The 21,663-nt window shown below is 32.3% G+C and overlaps 1 protein-coding gene across 4 annotated transcripts in view; it reads left to right on the top strand.

Annotated features, from left to right (window-relative positions):
- The window catches only part of LOC147384118 (UPF0481 protein At3g47200-like), a 44,022-nt gene that overhangs the window by 17,773 nt on the left and 4,586 nt on the right, over nucleotides 1-21,663 (top strand). Inside the window, exons 1-3 of one of the 4 annotated variants that reach the window (XM_086425409.1) lie at nucleotides 16,873-17,020; nucleotides 19,906-19,983; nucleotides 20,698-20,761. In XM_086425409.1, coding sequence (XP_086281535.1) covers nucleotides 19,977-19,983; nucleotides 20,698-20,761 — 71 coding nt within the window. In that variant the 5' untranslated portion in view covers nucleotides 16,873-17,020; nucleotides 19,906-19,976. Of the gene's footprint in view, nucleotides 1-2,399; nucleotides 2,487-5,010; nucleotides 5,092-16,861; nucleotides 17,021-19,905; nucleotides 19,984-20,697; nucleotides 20,762-21,663 lie in introns of those variants that run through there. The other 3 variants (XM_086425410.1, XM_086425407.1, XM_086425408.1) reach the window with 3 other exon arrangements.

The following is a 21,663-nucleotide window of genomic DNA, read 5'->3' as shown; positions in this document are numbered from 1 at the left end:
ATAAAAGTGATGTTCTAGCCACCAAAATAGGTACATGAGTTCTGGTTTTAAGAGGTGGAGAGTGGTTAAGTTCAGGGCTGATTTAATTAAAAACTATGATTGAATAATCCATCAATTAATTCTGAATTAATTAGACAACTCCTTATTCTTATAGTTTTTTTCTAATTTTTTTAAAGAGTTTGAAGAATTTTTTGATAGAGGAAGTTAAGCATCTAGAATTTTCCTTTTTAGTGGATCTCTATCGCTATTTATTTCAAGGGTTATGTATTTTATCCTAAAAATTGAAAATGAGGGCTTTTATGTCATTTAGTATTAGTCTATAAGAGATGACTGAGGTTAAGGGGCATGTCATCTATTTTAAACCACGGGATTTCTCAAATATTCTCCAAAAACTCAGAAAAAAATAAGAAATAAAAATAAAGGTAATTTTGACATACCCTCATATTTAATGCATATTAGAGATATCCCCTCTGTTTTCAATCTAAATACATGCAACCTTTGACTTCAGTCTGCCTTTAACGACCAACAGTTGAAAGGACATTCCCTTTCAAAAGGACAAAACTTCCCCTCTGGTCTTTTATATGCACTTAATGGGAAAGGTCACTCTTCACATAAAGACCAATGGCTAAAATTACCCTCTGGTCTTCATGTGCACCACGAGAATAGATGCACGATTCTCACTCCAAGGCATAAACTTAAAAAGACGAAATTACCCTTTCTTTATTTTCAAAAGTTAAAAAATAATAATTTTGAACCAAACTTATTTAGTAAGGGTCATTGGACCCACATGGATTACCACATCAAAAATCCAACACCACTTTCTTCTAGATTTTATGGAAAAACATATATTAACCAAAAAAAAAATTCCTTACTATAAATTTAACTAATATATGTTTAGAAAAAAAAAAATTAAGTCTGTTTAAATGCTTCACACATCCAAGAAAAAGTGGCTTGAACAAGTCAACTCAATTTCTTTTTTTGTCTAATCAAAATTGGTTTCAAAACTCCTCTAATGTTTTTAGGGAATAACTCAAATCTTACCATATATTTTTAATCTAATATCCATCATTGTTAATAATTTAAATATATTTTTAAAGGTATAATATGGTTAGATACTTTCTTTAAACCAATTTTAGCTTAAGACAAGTCGTTTCATTCCATAAGTTGTACAAGTACAACAATGGATAAAAGTTTCATCATCTTGTGCATCAAAAAATTGGGGAAATCAGTTGAAGTCCATAAGTTTAAGTTTTTGTAAATAGTTCCTAAGTTTTGAGTAGGTTCTAAATAGTCTACTTAGCAAACTTTTCTTTTCTCAATAGTCACTGAACCTCATCTCCCATATTTCTCATGATTGAATGCCCTAACCGTTCGAACTCATCGTAATCATAAAAAGAAATTGGATTTTTGACATCTCAATCAAATTTCGAAGACTCTATTGTGTTGGAAATGATTTAAAAAAGAAGAAGTCGTTTTCAAAGGTTTTTTTTTTAATATTTTGAAGATGCATGTGAAAAGTTTGGGTTTTTTAAAAATTTTTTCCTTAATTTTTGGATGATAATAGATCAAGATAGTTTTTTCGGTTCGAAATCATATAAAGTCGTTATCTTAAGTTTTAGTTGATCTTTCCGTGTATTTTAGTAAAAAAACTCAAAAATCGAAAATAAGTGTGTTTTACCAACGTTGACACTAAATAGCGATGAGTTCAATAATAAAAGTTGTGAACTCGACAATAAATAAAAAGCGGTGAGTTTGACAATAAATAAAAAGCAGTGAATTAGACAATAAATAAAAAGTGGCGAGTTTGACAATACTAAGGGACCATTAAGAAATAAAAAAAATTATGAAATGTCCTATCAAGCTACCGCCCAAAACTTAGGGACTACTTAGAAATAAATCCCTCCACCAAGGTTCTTTACAAGATTTTTTGCATAAAAATTTGATCCAATGTCACAAGGTTCTCTACAAGACAAATTTCTCAAAACTTCAATTTTATTTTTTTTACAACAAAAGGTAAATTTTCATAGTTGTAATTAATTTTAAATTTGGGAGTTCGGTAGCTGTCAATTTTCAACACCTTGGATCAAGCATTCTTTTTTTTTTTTAATCTAAGTTTTTTTCATGAAATCTAGAAAGATGTATTGTTGGATTTTCAATGTGATAATTTATTTGAGCCCAATGACCCTTTGTAAGATTTGAAATCTTACGAAGTTGATAAGGCTAACCGATTCAAAATCGATTCAAGTGAAGAGTGAAGTCCAAGTGTGCATGGCACTGGATTGAAAACATAATGGCATCATGTAAGGACGGCCACTAGCAACGATATTTTTTGAGACGGATAACGACAGTCAAGCTGGTCTTTTGCTTTATCTTTTTATTTATTTATTTATCCATAGAGACACAGAGAGAGAGAGTGAGAGAGAGAGAGAGGCAGGCATGGAAGGAAGCTCGCACACAATGACCACTGAACCTCTACCAGGAGATTCGTAAGCTTTTCTATAATTCTATAATATAATTTTATTTTAATTTTTTTTTTTTTTTTTTTTTGGCTTTCTTCCTTCCTAAGCCTTTTAAATGTTAAACATTATTGTGAGAATGAATTTTATAATTTATGATATAAGTCGCCGCGCTCAACCCATGTTTCCTTTACTGAAAGGTTGAGACCTGAAAAGTAAGTAAAAAAGAGTCCCACTAGACTTACTAAGTTAGTAAATATTTTACCTTTACTAATGGTCCTTGGACTCACCTTATGATACCCAAAAAAGATAATCCAATGCTTCACGGTTGTAGAGGACACAATTCTATCAATTTTGAAAAAATAAATTTCAAACAAAGTTATTTTTTCACCGTTGGATTTTAATTTTAAATTTTAAAATCAGGTTAAAATATTATTTTATTTATTTTTTTAGATCTAAGTTTTTTGATTAAATTTAGAGGGCAGTGATGTTGGATTGTTAATGTGATAATCCATTTCAGCAAAATGACGCATTGCCTTAAGAAAAAGTCTTGAAATGTAGTTTATATTGTCACTCCACCTAGAGTTAATATTTCTGACATAAAAAAAAAATACTATTTTTATTTTTGAACTTGATGCAAGGTTTTGAATATGGACGGCCGAAAATAATTTTAAATTTTTTTTAAAGTTCATAAAATTCATTTCGTGATCTACGTAAGTCTGTCATCCGATCATGGTTTTTGGATTCTACATACAGAATTTTCCTTTGTAAGGAAAGTGCTTTTCAAATATCTAAGCTGTTAAAATTAATGACATAAAGTTGTTGAGAGCTGCTACTGGCACCCCAACTGTTACTCATTACACCCTAATTAAAAAATAAATAAATGATTGAGAATAAGTAAGAGTTGGGGTGCCATTAGGAGCTCTCCTATTTTTTTTTTTTTGTCGGAGATCTATTTTTAGGTTTTGAATTTAATATGAGTCTAATCCTAATTGTAAACTAATTAAAACAATTATAGAAATTGTTTGAATGATAATAACTTGAACCAAAACGGGTTGTACAGTTTGGATAGTTTAGCGTGTGATAAGTAATTTAAGAAATTTGGGTGTAATAACTAAGAGTTGGGATGCTAATAGCAGGTCTAGGGATGTTTCTTAAACCAAAACATGAGAAAAATACACAATCAAATTTGGCTTTGGGGATTATTTGGATGGGATCATTTGGATTTAGAATACATTTGAGGATCATAAAAAAATTAAAAAATATATATATATATACTAACCCATGAGGAAAATTCAACAGACTACCCTGACGTGACAAGTTCAGGAATCATAGATCTACGCTCCTCGGGATACACAACTGCACTTCCCCATAAAAAAAGTGTATCTCAATGGAACCGTGTATCCCGAGGAGCATAGATCTACGGTTCCTGAACTTGTCACATCAGGATAGTTAATTGAGTTTGCAACATGGGGTAGTTAGATTATCGCGACTGAAAAATAAATGATGTTGTAACCAACAAAATAAGTACATGAGTTATGATGTCAAGAGATGGAGAGCAGTCAAGATTAGGGCTGATTTAATTAAAGAAAATGATTGAACAATTCATTTATTGATTCCATGAATCTCTAATTAACTCAATGAATTAAGCAGGGGACTCCTTATTCTTAAATAAATAAAAATCTAATTTTTGAACGAGATTGATGAATTTTGTAACATCTATACTCCTTTCTTCTATTGATGGGAGTTTAGCCTTAATGGCACATGCATTTAGTTCTATTTCAGTTTTTGAAAGTTGAAACAACCTCTTCCGAACTACTTCTTCGAACCAAACTAAACTACCATTTTCAATATAAAAAAATTGGTTGTGCTTGCTTTCCCAGTCTCTAACTCTTACCATTCTCTTAAATCTAATATCATTCTGTTTGATGTATTACTTTTTTTGGTACAACCTAATGCGTATGGAGTATTATTGCCTTAATCCCACTGTCCAACAATTAGTTCTCTCTCAAAATGTTTTTTTTTTTTTTTTTGTAAGATTTTTTCAATTTGGAGATTCAATCCCATATTCTTATGCCACAATCATTTACTCTCACCTTTAGTGTGTCCCAATCACATATTCTCATAGAAGAATAGGATTTCAAGATACTGAGCCCGTTGAATTGCGGAGGTGCAGGGAGCAACGCCCCCGAGTTGGGTATGCAAGGGGCAACGCACCCTACTCATGGGTTCTAGAGCAGAGTCCCTATGACAAAAAATTTAGGGTTTACGAAAAGGGCAAATACATAATATTTTTCTTAAGGTTACTTGCATTATTTTTTATGATATACACAATTATTGTGAAACCCGAATTGGGTTTGAATAAGTGGCTCCGTTTCTTAGAGGGAGGAGAGAGATTGTAATAGTTTTTTTCTTAGTCAAAAGGATTCTCTATGCAGTCATGAACATAGGCAATCTTGTGTTCTTGCTTATTTACTTTAATTCTATTTATTATCTTTTGTGTTTGTTATCTTGGCTTTTTCAGTACATATCTTTGTTCCTATTTTTGAATCAGAATAATTCAAGTGGAGGAAATGGAGCATTTAAATGAGTGGAATTCACAACCAAACAGCAACAAGTCTTCACTTGATTTTAGGTAAGCTATTTTTCTTAATTATGTACCTTTCTTTCTTTTTTTCTCTTTTTTTATTTTATTTTATAATTTAGTTGTGTTTCTTACTTGCAAGATATTTATTAAGGATAGTTTAAAGGAGAGCCTCAAATACGGTTTGAGACACCATAAATTATGAATTATTTCCGTCACAATATTATTTTATTTTTAAAAGTCTAGTGTGTCCCTCTTCCCCTGGGAAAGTGGTCCTTGGAAACTTTTTTATTCTCTCGTTGGTCACCTTTTTTTTTAAAAACAAATAAAAATTTAGGGGTGAAATGAAATTTTTTTCGCTCATAGTCATGTCATTCAGAGATTTAATAGAATCCCATGAAGCCACATGTATTGAGAGTGTTCCCAATTTACAAAACTAAACACTTTGGTATCTTGCAATTGGTCGATCATGATTCTGTCAAATCTCAACTTGACTTTTCCATGAGTAAAATGTTTCTTGGTGAGGTGTAGCCTACACTGTTGCAACTGAAGATTTAATACTTCAGCTTCTTAGAGCACCCGACTAATCCTAGATGTATTTGCAATTTGTTCCCTCCACCCACACACACCATATAATTTTTGGGATAAATTCTTTGAATCCCACATTTTGGAGACCCCATATTTCTATTAGTCCACATGTATTTAAGGATATCTGAATTTACAAAATACTTATATTTTACCCACGTTGAGATGCCTTCCACATACATGGACAACTGAGAATGACGAATCTCTGGGGGGTGTCCGATATTTTATCCACGTTGGCAATCTCACCAACCTTTGTGGATTGACATAGATATTTTTTTATTATGCTAAGCTGTTAAAACAATGGAAAGCTGCACTTTTGCCACAGGGGAAATTTCATCTCTTTTTAATGGGTTATAAAATCATAGCAAATTTATTCTACCATTTAATTGCTGAATTTTGATTTATTTATTTATTTATTACAAGTAAGAGATTGTAGAGATTACAACCAGTTTTACACGTAAATAAAGGATCTCATCATCGCCCATGAATAAAAAACTTATTTTCAAATTTTAGAGGTGATATGTAGCCTAGACTGTCTGTAGAAAGAATTGAGATTTTATATTGACAAATGATGGTTCGAAGTTGCTGTTAAATTAAAGACAAGCTGTGTGTTTTCTGTGAATTTGGACAATTGATTAAAACATTCTTCAATTAATTCGACGAATTACACTTTCGCCTGTAAAATTTATAATAAAAAATAGCTTCATGTCATGTTTGAGGCTCCTCATTAAACCAACGTTATTAAGTGGACTTTTCTAACCCCAACCCAAGGTTAAGAGCTGAAAAATCCTCCTTAATAGATATAATTTATGGGTATTTTAGAAAGACCCTCTATTAAATTAATGATATTAGGCTTATCCCTTGCATTTTCTTAATGATTTAACAGGTGAGATATTTGAAAAGTACCCTATATTTTTTTAAGGTGTGCTTGATTACTTAAAAATAGTGAAAAATTGTATTTCTTTTATTATGAAAAATGACATTTTTTTTATGTGTTTGATTGATGTTTCTTATGAAAAATGAATTCACCGTAATCTTAAATTCTAGCTAAGGTTTTAGATTTAATTTTCCCACTTTGTCAATGAGCCCAAAAATAAAGAAAAACATAACTCATCTTATTCCTTGGAAACATAGCTTGTGTTGTCCATGCAGGCAGAGTATAGATTTTCTCTATATAAAAAAATTAAAACCCTACTTTAGGTTTGATCCAAGGTTTTGAATATGGACACTCACAAATTTAAAATTAAAATTTAATAGTGAAATTTTTTTTTTTTTTTTAAAGTTATTAAAATTTATGTGACATCTGATCAAGGTTTTTGATTCCACGTGGAGATCGGACTCAAAATTTTCCTTACATAGTAAGGAAAGTTTTTTTCTAAGTTCTTAAGTTGTTAAAATTAATGACAAGCTGCACATTTTTTGTTAAAAAGTAAAGTTATTTGTTAAATAAACTAAGAAAATGTTCATAATATGCTAGAGAATAAAAAAACTGTTGAGAATATTTTTGAGAATCATAAAAAAAAAAAGCTGTTGTTGGCACCCCAACTTTTACTTATTATACCCAATTAAAAAAAGGAAAATGCGTAAGTGGTAGAGAATAAGTAAAAGTTGGAGGCTAATAGAATCTCTCTCTATAGCTGTAATATGAGTCTAGAGGTAGTAATTGCCCACCCTGAGCTTTTTCAAAGTGATATAGTACCCTCTAACATGTTATATTTGAGATGTCCCCTGTTTTCAAATTGATGCCATGCCTCTTTCTCTTTCTCTTTCTCCTTCTCTTTTGCAAAAGTTGTTTGCTCCCACCAATCTTTTAATTTTTTTGCCCCCTTAAATATTTGGGGTGATTTAGACACCGCCTCTTAATTTTTGATGAATATTTGACATACCACTATTCTATAAAACTGATGACATACCCTTTTGTCTTTCTAGCCCTCCCCCTCTCCTCCCCTCTACATTTTTGCAAATATTTGAGATAACCCTATTTTGAAATAGATGACATACAGTCATGCACCCTTTGACATTGTTCTTCTATCCCAAACTAACAAAAAATAATCTAAATACCCTCATATTAAATCACTAAGAAATTTTTCTAAGAAATTTTCATCCTAAAAATATTTATCATTGTAAATTAATTTTAACCTATTTATCTTCATGTTCAATACGTCATTACCTCGCCTTGATTACTTGGTGAAAACAATATACTTTTCTATCAAAATATCACATCATCTTCTACTCCAAAAATCCTATCCTCTTCTTTAGGCCTGAAGGTTAAAGTATATCAATCTCAAGGTTGAAGGTTAGGGTTAAAATTTTACCCAATCAACTTTGGAAAGAAAAATCAAATGGATTATGATTTCAGGTTGAAAACGAGATTAACGAGATCATTTTGCATTAATCTATTAAAGAAGAGCTAGATCAAAGGGACATGTAGGAGTTTTGGGGAATATTTGAGGTATCTTATTTTTTAAACTGATGACAATTGAATTAGGTCTTCTTACATGGACTAATGAAAAATGATCTAAATGTCCATTTTCTTCAACTTTTAATATAAAAAAACCTTTGAATTATCTCCCCAATGTCAATTCTCTTCTTACAAGAAAATATTGGCTCCACCCCTGACCAGTGTTACGGTGTTTTATAATGTTGAGATGTTGAGATTATAATATGTGGAAAACCCTTATAATGTTTGAAGAGTGTGTTTGAAGCTTTAATTTGGCTGAGATAAATGATTGAAGAAATTGTGGTTTAATAAGTAACAGTAAGGGTGGTAATGGCAACTCTATTAATTTTATTAGAATTTAAATATTTATTATCTAAATTAAATATGATTTTATGATTAAACATCTTTTAATCTTCATTCCTTATTTCATAAAAATATTTATAATCATTTTTATACAATTATGCATGTATAAATAATTGTGAATCAAGGTTTTATCTTGTCCAAGATTAATTGACTCAAGACAAAGATTTGAAACCATGGCATGAGTTCTGTCAAAAAGTATAGTTTGGTTGTTAAAAAAAGTGAGGAAAATATGTAACCAAAGTTGCACAATCGAGTGAACAATACATCAATTAATTCAACGAATTGCTAATTAATTTAGTGAATTGGTATGACCTGACCCTATACGAATTACCAGTTTTGATCCCACCAACTCGTTCTTGATCCAATGTGGAGACTTCATTAAACCTTTCATGACCCGTATGGTAAAAACCAATTCATGGGGCTTTTGGAATGTTAAAGCCGTACTATTAAAACACATAAAAAAGTGTCCAAATTTTCTACTTTTTGAAAGAATTTAAAGAATTTTGTGATGGTGGTGGTTAAGTGTCTAAAATATTCCTTTTTCATTATTTTTATATATAGTTGAAAAAAAGAACAGAGTGATAGAAGACAACTTATAGTTTTAGTTGTCTCCTCACATGCCATTTGTGTGTTAGTTCCATGATTACAGATACATCCATCCCAAGAAGTCAAAAGGACGAGTTGTTGGACAACATAAAGAAGGGCACCACCACCGAAAGGACCAAGGGCAACATTAAAATTCCTAGGGTACCAGAATGGATGAAGAACGAAGCTAATAAGAAATGCTTTGAGCCTACAGTGGTATCAATTGGACCTTATCACCAAAAAAAATTAGTATCATCGACGTTACAAGAACTCAAGATCACAATTGCTCGGCGATTTGTTAGTGAAATTGGTCCTAACATTGATGAGGCCTACAAAAATGTCTACAGTATGGTTGAATCTGTAAGGGATGACGCAAGGAAGTGCTACGATGAGGAGTTCATTTCTTCTTTAGATGACGAAGCATTCACAATCATGATGTTTTTGGATGGTTGCTTTGGTTTAGATTTCATTTATCATATCCAGTTTGCTACCAGTAACAAGGAGTTGTTAGCATTCGGAAATGACCTGCATTTTATATTTAGAGATTTGTTCTTGCTTGAGAACCAGCTCCCATACCCAATTTTGAAGGTGTTGATGGACTTTAAGAAAGACCCCGAAGGTCAAAGTGAAAATATGATTTACAGTTATGTTGACTTAGAAATGAATAACAAATAATAGACAAAAAAAATAAATAACAAATAATAATAAATAGAAAATTACCTCGCGAATTACAATGATTTCCTCAGTACTGGCGGAAAGTATCCTCGTATGTATTTCCTTGCTATTTGCCCGTCATCGGATCTGATTTCTAATCTCCAAGTTGAGGTATCTTCTTCTTAGATCTGTGAGTTTTCAGAATTTTTTTATGGATTTCAAGGTATTTTGGAAGGGTTTTTGGGTGTTTTTTGAGCTAAAGTTGAGGTATAGATGTTAGGTAATGAGTTAGGACTTCAAAATTAGGGTTTTGGGAAGGTTGGGGAGGCTTCTTGACTTACTTTTTCTAGGATTTTCTCTTGGATATGAAAATAGGTTGTAAAGACCATTATTTATAGATTTTTTTTAGGTACTTTTTAGATAGAATTAGTGTTTAATTAGAATTATTTTAGATAAAGTTAGTGTTTAATTAGAATTATTTTAGATAGAATTAGTGTTTAATTAGAATTATATTAGATCGTTTTAGAGTTTAAATAGAATTTTATTAGGGTTAAGGTGACTTTGGTCTTAATGCTCTAGGATGTTTTGGAATCGATTTTCGTAAGGAATTCAATGGGAATATTGATTTGTATAATTGATGAAATTTTTTGTGCGAAATGATCATGAACTTTATAAGGGGTATTTTTGTAATTTTGTCAAAATTTGTGAACATTGGGGAAATGGTTTATTTGATTTTGATTTGTTGTTTTATGTGTTTGAAAGGATTTTTTTGAGCATAATGTAGGTTCTAAGGGGTGTTTTGAGGTTAGGGGTATTTTGGTAATTTGATCATTTTTTTTAGTATTTTTTATCTTGAAGTTTCTTTTTGTTTGAAAAATGATGATTTCTAGGCTTTTAGGGTTATATTTTTCTAGCGTAGCACGATTTCTATAATTTTATTAGTTTGAGATACCTCATACGAATTTCTGAAACATATCTGGTAATAAACAGAGTATTGGAATAACCATCCATCATTGGGAACCGTCATGATCGGGTTGACGAGTTGATTAATCAGGCAAGTACGAAAATGGGGTGTCTATAGATATTATGGTTATCTAACCCAACTAACTCTCTAACAACCTATAGTTAATCTAGTCTTTGCTCACAAGTTCTAAAGAAATCTATAGGTTAAGCAAAGTTGTTAAAATATCTAGAACTTAGTCTAATTGCATTGACCATTCTCAAATCAACCCTAACTATATTGGTTCGGTTAAGTTTAGTTCTCGATTTGGCTCGATGCAATGTGCACCTCTGATTTAAACCACATATGTAGTTCTCAAATATTCTCCGTGCTAATCTGACACCCACCTTTAACATGCGCCTCTCCACGCCTCCATCACAGAATTGTAGATCATTTGCCTCAGGATACACAAGAAAAATATTTATGATTATGCATATCACGAGGCAAATGATCTACAGTCCTGTGATGAGTGTGTAGGGAGGCATATGTGAAGGTGCTGTTGAAATTAAAATGATTATTAAGTTGGACAATGTAATATAAATGAAATTAAAACAAAAGTATTTGAACGTTTTAATAAATATCAAACTAACTTTGGTAATAATGCATGCAATAATAATTTGATGGTTTTGATACTTTGGTAGTAATATAGAGACATCATATGCTTTCTGCCATGACCCCATTCTCTACAATTGTCTCTACTTGTTGAGAAAGAAATTAGATATGAAATGGAGCTTGAGGAGAGTTGATCCTGTGAAAGTTAAGAGAACTAGGGTTTCTTATTCCAATAGGACTGAATAATGAAATTACATAATAATCGTGTTTTTATAGACTCACTAGAAAATAGGAAACTTACCAATAATAGGATATCTACAAATAATAGGAAAGAAGAAAAATAAATAAATAATATAATCTAACACTCCCCCCTAAATTCACGATGCTACTGCTAGATGCATGGAGAGTTTGCCAAACAAGAAACGAAAAAGCAAAGTGGAGTACGCCTTGGTAAATATGTCGTCAATTTGCACGGAGGAAGGAATTAAAGGCAATGTGTGATGGTTCCAAGTTGAAAATGATGTCGAGTGACGTGACAATCGATCTCAATATGTTTGGTCTGCTCATGAAATACCGAATTACAAGTAATCTGAATACCACTCTTATTATCGTAATATAAGGGAGTAAGATGATGAAGAAAAATACCCATATCTACAAGTAACCAACGTAACCAAACTATCTCACAAGGAGTAGAAGCCATGACACAATATTTTGTTTTTGTGGAAGATCTAGAAACAACATCTTGCTTCTTACTCTTTCAAGAAATAAGAGAATCGCAAAGAAAAATACAAAAGCCAATGGTGGACTTGCGATCTGTAGGATCACCCGCCCAATCAGCATCAGAGTACGCACGCAGCTCTAGGGGATGAATTAGATGGAAGTAAAAGACTCTGAAACTGCGTGCCCCGAAGATATCTTAATATACGAAGAACAACAGCCCAATAAACTATAGTAGGCGAAGTAACAAACTGACTAATTACATGAACAACATGTGTAATAACTGGATGAGTGATGGTGAGATGAATCAAGCTGCCAACAATAGTACAATATAAACTAGGATCTAGCAAGGGAGAACCATTAGACGGAGAGTACCAAGCATTAGTCTCAAGAGGGGTATCAACAACCTTATTATCAGTAAGATGTGCACATTCAAATATATCAGCTATATACTTGGACTGGGATAAAATATAACCTTTCGGAGATGAGGCAACCTCAATGCCTAGAAAATAACATAGCGTGCCCAAATCTTTCATTGCAAATCAACGAGCTAACTCAGACTTCAAAGATGCAATGCCGTCAACATCATCACTAGTAATAATCATATCATCAACATATAAAGAGAGCAAAATACGACCTGCACCAGTACATTTGACAAACAATACCGAATCATGATGACTAGGATGAAAGCCAAGCGAAGTAATCACAGTAGAAAATTTCTCAAACCAGGCTCGGGTTGCTTGTTTGAGACTATAAAGGGCTTTTCGAAGCTTGCAGACTTTACCAGGTTTGTGAGAAACACCAGGAGGAGGCTCCATGTAAACTTCTTCATGAAGATCACCATTCAAAAATGCATTTTTGACATCCATCTGAGATATGTGCCATCGACGAATAGAAGCAACTGCGATACAAACAGTAGTCATTTTTGCAACATGTGCTAAAGTCTCCTCATAATCCATGTCATACTAGAATAACCCTTAGCAACAAGTCGGGCTTTATATTTTTCAATAGATCCATCGGATTTAATTTTGATTTTGTAGACCTAGCGATAACCAATGGTGCGTTTTCCTGGTAGTAAAGATACCAAGTCCCAAATACGAGTTTGATGCAGAGCAATAAGTTCCTCAACCATAGCATCCTGCCAAAGTAGGTCATGAACAACCTCTATATAGGACAAAGGCTCAGAAAGATGATGAATATAAGCTAAAAATAAAGCAAAAGAACTAGAATAACAAGAATAAGAAAAATCTAGTAGCTTAGTAGACTTACGAGGACGTGTAGACTGGCGAATAGAAAGATGAACCGCAGTCTTAAGAGATGATTGGTCAACCATAGGAGGAGGAACAGCTGTATCAGGAACCAAGAGACCAAAATCTACTGAGTTGTTAGTGGGAAGCTCCTATGTTTCCTTTCTGCAACACCATTCTATACGGGGGTATCTGTACAAGAGGTTTGATGAAGAGTACCATCGGAAGCAAGCAAATAAGAAAAATCGTTAGAAGTGTATTCTCCTCCCAAATCAGAACAAAAATATTTTATGACAGCTAAATGTCGAGTTTTTACAAGAGCTATTAAATTATTGAAAATAGAAAGAAAATTAGAATGACGTTTCATAAAATAAACCCAAGAATAACGAGTGTAGTCATCAATAAACGAAACATAATATCATGACCCCTTTTTTGTGGTTATAGGGGAAGGTCCCCATCCATCAGAATAAACAAGATCAAATGGATCAAGAGTAAACGAAAAATTTCTATAAAATCGTCAAACAGAAAATTTTGGCAGTTTGCAACCACTACAATTAGAAATATCATGAGTTTTTAAATTTCCTAATGCTCCAGTAAAAGCTAAAAACTGTAAACGAGACGCTGAGACATGACCTAAACGAGAATGCCATAAATAAAAATCAGAAAAGGAACGAATCAAATGAAAATATGACAAATCCATACTTGAAGCTGAAACTTTCGGTACTTTGAGCTGATCCAAAACATAGAGTCCCCCTTACTTACGGCCTGTCTCAATCAGTTTCTGAGATCGCGAGTCCTGCACATAACAAGTAGAAGAAGAAAAAGAGACTAAGTATCCCGATTCACATAATTGACTAACAGAAACAAGATTCAAAGTAAGACTAGGAATGTAATAAACATTTGAAACAGACAAACACGATGTAACAATGGAACCAACACCTACTAATGGCATAGGAGTGCCATCAGCATTCACAACTAACACAATTGAATTGAGAGATAAAGAAATAGATGATGACAGATTAGGTGATATATGATGAGAGGTGCTAGAATCTAAGATCCACAAGGAGGGAGATATACCTGAAGTACTAGAAGATGACAAACCTATATGAGAGGCATCAGACATGGCATGTGGCTGTGAGGCAAAAGACTGTTGAAACTGCTCAAACATATATGGATCTAATGATGGTACAGCTACTACATTATTAGGCTAGGGTGATTGATTACCAAATTTCGATGGAGGAATCTGAGATGGCAGTGGTGGCTGCTGAGGTCGTCGTCGTTGTTGTTGCTACTGTTGGGGTTGTGGTGGTTTGACTTTATTCAACAGTAACAGGTACTGAGCCTTCCAGTCACATTTTTCTTACATAAAGCACATTCATCAGGAAAAACCTTCGAATTTGACCTATTTTGATTAATATTCGAGGGTATTTGAGTAGCAACAAAAACAAATGGAGTAGGCGTTGGGACAGTTCGTTTGTTTGCCTGAGACATAAGATATATCTCCTCAGCTAAATGTTCATTGACCACTGAATCAACAGAAGAGAGTAGCTACGATGTAAAATTGTCCCACACAATCTTTCAAAATCATCACGGAAGGCCATCAGAAATTGTACCAGTCGTTGCTCGTCTCTGAGTGTGATGTAAGGTGGGAATGCTCCTAATTCAATGGATTCTGTAAGTGCTAACTGGTCCAATAATTCTGACATGACAGAATAAAAACCTTGAATACTCATATCCTTCTGCTGAAGAGCACGGATATCTGTCTCTAACTGATACTGTCTTGCAAAGTTAGACTACGTGTATAGTCTTGCTAGATGATCCTAAACCTCCTTGGCAGTCTCATACTTTGCCAACTGAGCACCTATAGAGTGCGTAACAGAATTATTGATCCAAGTGATGATCTTCGAATTATCAGTCTCCCAAGCATCCAACGATTCTGTATAATCAGTATCCTTGTCTGTAGGTTGAATTCTTGTACCCGTAACATAACCTCACATAGATTTATCCCGCAAAAAATTCTTCATAACATAACTTCAATATGAATAATTTTTTTCATTTAATTGCACACTAATCGACTAGAGAGAATCATCTTTACAACCAGCCATGATGAGAAAAAAAATAAAGAAGACTAACAAATAGTCACCAAACAATAAATGAAATCAAACTAAGATGCGAAATCAAACCAGAATCCAATGAAAACGTCAAACTAAGATGCTAAGATGCGAAATCAAACCAAAATTCAATGAAGATGTCAAACTAAGATGCAAAATCAATCCAGAATCCAATCAAGATGTCAAACTGAGATGTGAAATCAAACCAGAATCCAATCAAGACGTGTGGGAGCAAGCAAACATTATCGAAAACGATTATACAACAGTTCGATCCACGAAAGCTGTGACTAAGAATAATCTTTCTTCAACAAGATGAATAAAATCCATAAAATGGTGGCTCTGATACCATATAAAAGTCAAGAGAACTAGGATTTCTTATTCCAATAAGACTGAATAATGATATTACATAATAATTGTGTTTTTATAGACTCGTTAGAAAATAGGAAACCTACCAATAATAGGATATCTACTAATAATAGGAAATAAACAAATAAATAAATAATATCATCTAACAGATCCCATGACCTAGGTTCAAATCCTGTTAAACCCATCTTCACCCCTATCCTGTTTATCAAATTGTAATTTTTTATTTTTGGATAGAATTGTGTACCCTTAATTTTGTAGTAATGTTTTAATTATTTTTGTGTTTTGTAATGTAAAAATGGTTAAATTTTAAATTCTATAAGGTATAATGTTTTGTTTTTTTCATGTTAGGTTTTATTTTTACTAGTAGGTGGCATGTGCAAATGCACAGCACAAGTATCACCAAAGTTAGGATTAGTTGATAAATTTTCTGTAATTTGTTCTAATGGGTCTCACTTTAAAATAGGTAGGCCGCATCAAAATTATGTAGAAACCTCCTCATTACATGACATGTGGTGTCTTGAATTAATTTTACGCATCTATATTTCCACCAAAATTGGAATACCTCCTTAGAAATTCCACGTGTAATCCAATGGAGAAGGTATCATCAAAATTTTGATATGATATATAAATTTAAAATATTTTCTTCATTCAATCATTGAACACAATTGTAACCTAAATTAAATGAGACAACTTTATGTCAAATCAAGGCCAACCGTATGGACCCTTAATTACACTTTCATCTATAAAATTCTAAGAGAGCTCTTTTTTTTTTTAACATCTGAAAATTAGGATAGAGGGATGGTTTGACAATTTGGTGCAAAACATAATAAATGATTTTCTTATTCTAATGGGTCTCACTTTAAAGTGTTAGGCCGCTTCAAAATTGTGAAAAAACCTCTTCATTACATGACACGTGATGTCTTGAATTTATTTCACATACCTATTTTTTTCATCAAAATTTGGAATACCTCCTTAGAAATGCCACCTATAATCCAATGGAGAAGGTGTCATCAAAATTTTGGTACAATATATCGATTTAAATTTTTTTCTTCATTCAATCATTCAACACAATCGTAATCCAAATTAAATGAGACAACTTTTTGTCAAATCAAATCCAAACGTTATTCAAATTAAAAAAAGTCAACACAACTTTATGTCAAATCAAATCAAACCCAACCGTGTGGATCCCTAATTACACTTTCGTCTATAAAATTCTAATAGAGCTCTGTTCTTTCGGACATCTAAAAATTAGGATTTTTGTATTGTGTGTAAACCCAAACACTTAGGCAGGCATGAACGAGAGTTTAAATGAGGGGAGTTCACACCCGAAGACCAACGAGTCTCAATCTTATAGTAGTCGGTAAGTTATTTATATTCTATTATATATTTTTTTTATTCTTTATTTTTTAGAATTATATTTAATGTTAAATGTTTTTAGAAAGATTGTTTTTTCAATTATATTTAATATTAAATATTGTAATAAAGAATTTATAATTTATAATAAAAAATAGCTTCATGTCATGTTTGAGGCTCCTCATTAAACAAACGTTATTAAGTGGACTTTTCTAACCCCAACTCAAGGTTAAGACCTGAAAAGTCTTCCTTAATAGATATAATTTATGAGTACTTTAGAAAGACCCTCTATTAAATTAATGATATTAGGCTTATCCCTTGCTAAATGCAAGATTAGGTTTACACCTTATCTTAAAGTTGCATTTTCTTAATGATTTAACAGGTGAGATATTTGAAAAGTACCCTAGATTTATTTAAGGTGTGTTTGATTACCTAAACATAGAGGAAAATTGTATTTCTTTTATTATGAAAAATGACATCTTTTATAAAAAATGATATTTTTTATGTGTTTGATTGATATTTTTCATGAAAAATGAATTTACCCAAATCTAAAAATCCAGCCAAGGTTTTAGATTTCATTTTCCCACTGTATCAATGGAAAAAATTCACCTCCCCCCCTCCTCCCCGAAAAATATAGCTCATATTTTTCTTCCCCTTTACCTTTCCACCACCACCACCACGGTCATTAATTGGCACCGTCGCCGTTGAGATCCTCTCTCTCTCTCTCTCTCTCTCTCCTTTGCACCCTTATTCATTATAACCATGTTCTTGTTCTTCTCTTTGAATTTTTTTCCAACACACTTTTTAAATTTCCACCCTACATATTTTCTACCATCATTTTTTCAAGGATTTCAAATTCGTTGTAAATTCGGTTTCCATGCAATCAAACAGACCTCTTTTTTTTTTTTTTTCTTGTTCCTTTTAGAGGTGAAGTGTAGCTTGTGTTGTCACTGTAGGCAGAGTATAGATTTTCTCTATATGAAAAATAAATCAAAAAAAACCTATTTTAGGCTTGATCCAAGGTTTTGAATATGGACAGTCACAAATTTAAAATTAAAATTCAATAGTGAAAAATTAATTGTTTTTTTAAAGTTATTAAAATTTATGTGACATCTGATCAAGGTTTTGGATTCCACATGGAGATTGGTCACAAAATTTTCCTTACATAGTAAGGAAAGTGTTTTTCTAAGTTCTAAGTTGTTAAAATTAATGACAAGCTGCACATTTTTCGTTATAAAGTAAAGTTATTTGTTAAATAAATTAAGAAAAATATGTAATCAAATTTGGCTTTGGGGATTATTGTGAGAAGATCAACTGGATTAAATACGCTAGAGAATAAAAAAATGTTCAGAATATATTTGAGAATCATTGAAAAAAAGCTGTTATTGGCACCCCAATTTTTACTTATTATACCCCAATTAAGAAAAAAAATGAAAATGAGTTAGTGGTAGAGAATAAGTAAAAGTTGGGAGAGCTAATTGGATCTCACTCTCGCTCTCTAGCTGTAATATGAGTCTAAAGGTAGTAGTTGCCCACCCTGACGTTTTTCAAAGTGATATGGTATGCTCTAAGATGTTGTCATATTTGAGATATTTCCTGTTTTCAAAGTGATGCGATGCCTCTTGCTCCCTTTCTTTTGCAAAAGTTGTTTGCCCCCACCAATCTTTTAGTTTTTTTGCCCCCTTTAATATTTGGGGTGATTTAGACACCCCCTTTTAATTTTTGATGAATATTTGACATACCACTATTTTATAAAACTGATGACATTTTTGCAAATATTGGAGATACCCCTAAGTAGAAAGTCTTCACTCAGTCAATACTCAGATGTGGCAAGGACACGGAACCATAGATGTTTTTCACCAGGATACACAAATGTACATCCCCATAAACGATGTGCAGTTGTTTATCCCGAGGAAAAAGATCTTTGGTTCTGTGTCTTTGCCACGTCAGCCAAATATTGACCGAGTGAAGATTTTCTAGTTAGAAAATCATGACTCAAAAACAAAATTATCAACTTAAATGTGCTTTAAAACTGTAGCTTATGGGAGAAAAATCAAAGATAATTTTTTATCTAAAGGTTGAAGATGAGGGCTTTTATGTCATTTAATGTTGTTCTATAAGAGAAGACCATGGTCAAGGGGCATGTCTTCTATTTTATACCACATGAGGTTTCTAAAAATATTCTCCAAAATGTGGATGTGTATCGTTAGATTTAATTGATGTAGCATAGGACATTTATATGTGTCACCATCTATTTCGTGAACTGAAAAATTAGGAGAGAGAAAAAGAAAAGTTAGATTACGCGTAGGAGTGCACATTGGATCAGTCCAAACCTAGAATCGAACCGAACGTTAGGATTGGTTTGATTTGGTTTTATAGACAAATGGTTCAGTTCTGGATTAAAAATTTTAAAAATCAATTGATTAGATTTGATTCTCCATTTAAGGATGTCCTAGACTTAAATCAAATCTCGAACCAAAATGCATATAGGGGATGGTTTGACAGTTTGGTGCAAAATATAATAAATGATTTTTTTTTACTAATGGGTCTCACTTTAAAGTAGGTAGGCCGCTTCAGAATTATGAAGAAACCTCCTCATTACATGACATGTGGTCTCTTGAATTTATTTCACGCACCTACATTTCCATCAAAATTTGAAATACCTTCTTGGAAATGTCATGTGTAATCCAATGGAGAACGTATCATCAAAATTTTGATACAATATATTGATGTAAAGTTTTTTCTTTATTCAATCATTGGACACAATTGTAACGTAAACAATATCTATTAAAACCCAACCGTTACTCAAATTAAATGAGACAACTTTATGCTAAATAAAACCCAACCCTGTGGACCCCTAACTAGGATTTTTTTATGTGTAAACCCAAACAGCTAGGCAAGCATGAAGGATGTTTTAAACGAAGGGAGTTCACACGCGAAGACCAACGAGTCTCAATCTGACGATGATAGGTAAGTTATTTATATTCTATTATATTTTTTTATTCCTCTTTTTTACAATTATATTTAATGTTAAATGTTGTTAGAAAGATTGTTTTTTCAATTGTGTTTAATATTAAATGTTGTAACAAAGAATTTATAATTTATAATAAAAAATAGCTTCAAGCCATGTTGGAGGCTCCTCGTTATATTAGCCTTATCCCTAGCTAAATGCAAGATTAGGTTTACCCTTTACCTTAAGCTAAGGTTGCATTTTCTTAATGATTTAACAGGTGAGATATTTGAAAAGTACCTTAGATTTATTTAAGATGAGCTTGGTTACTTAAAAATAGGGAAAATTTGTATTTCTTTTATCATGAAAATGAAATTTTTTATGTGTTTGATTGATATTTTTCATGAAAAATGAATTCACCCTGATCTAAAAATCCAACTAAGGTTTTAGCTCATCTTATTCTTCTCCTTTACCTTTCCACCACCACCACCACCACCACCACCATCATCGTCACCATGGTCGTCAACTAGCACCACCACCATCGAGATCCTCTCTCTCTCTCTTTCTTTTTATTACCAAAAAGCAATAATCATGTAGGGACTGCCACTAGCCACAGCTGCTGTAAGACCAATGTTGTTTATTTTTGAAAATTACTGTATAGTGATGGGTTTTAACTGGTTGTTGCTATTTTTTTTTTTTAAATATCTGAAAATTAGGGTTTGTGTGTTAACCAGAGAGAAAGGCAAGCATGGAAGGAAGCTCGCACACAATGACCAATGAGCCTCTACCGGGAGATTCGTAAGCTTTTCTATAATTCTATAATATTATTTTATTTAATGTTTTTGGTTTTCTTCCTTCGTAAGCCTTTAAATGTTAAACATTGTGAAAATGAATTTTATAATTTATGACAAAAGAGTCGCTGTATGTTTCCTTTAGAGAAAGGTTGAGACCTCAAAAGTAAGTAATAAAAAGAGAAAGAGTCCGACTAGCCTTACTAAGTTATTAGTAAAGATTTTACACTTACTACTAAGGGTCATTGGGCTCACCTTATTATTAAAAAAAAAAAAAAAAAAACCATGATCCAATGCCTCACGGTTGTAGAGGACAAAATTCTATCAATTTTGAAAAAATAAATTTCCAACAAAATTATTTTTTCACTGTTGAATTTTAATTTTAAATTTTAGAGTTAGGTTGAAATTTGGTAGCCGTCCATTTTTAAAACCATAGATCAAGCCCCCAAAATATTGTTTTATTTATTTTTTTAAGATCTAAGTTTTTCGATTAAATTTAGAGGGCTGTGATGCTGGATTGTTAATGTAGTAATCCATTTCAGCAAAACGATGCATAGCCTTAATAAAAAGTCTGGAAATATAGTTTATACTGTCACTCCACGCAGAGTTATTATTGACAAAAAAAATAAAATAAAATTACTAACTTGATTTTTGAGCTTGATGCAAGGTTTTGAATATGGACGGCCACAAAATTAAAACTAAAATCAACTGTGAAAATAATTTTAATATTTTTTTAAAGTTCTTAAAATTTATTTCGTGATCTCCGTAAGTGTGTCTTCAATCATGGTTTTTGGGTTCTACATATATACAGGATTTTCCTTTGTAAGAAAAGTGCTTTTCAAAGATCTAAGGGTATTACGAAAATTTACCAAACCCAAAGCCAAACCTAATCCATTTAATAATCGTGTC

This window comes from Akebia trifoliata, chromosome 15 (genome assembly GCF_017979445.1).
Source record: "Akebia trifoliata isolate Shusen 1 chromosome 15, ASM1797944v1, whole genome shotgun sequence".
NCBI lineage: Eukaryota > Viridiplantae > Streptophyta > Magnoliopsida > Ranunculales > Lardizabalaceae > Akebia > Akebia trifoliata.
Note: the sequence above shows the minus strand (reverse complement) of the source record. Positions and strands in the feature narration are given on the sequence as shown.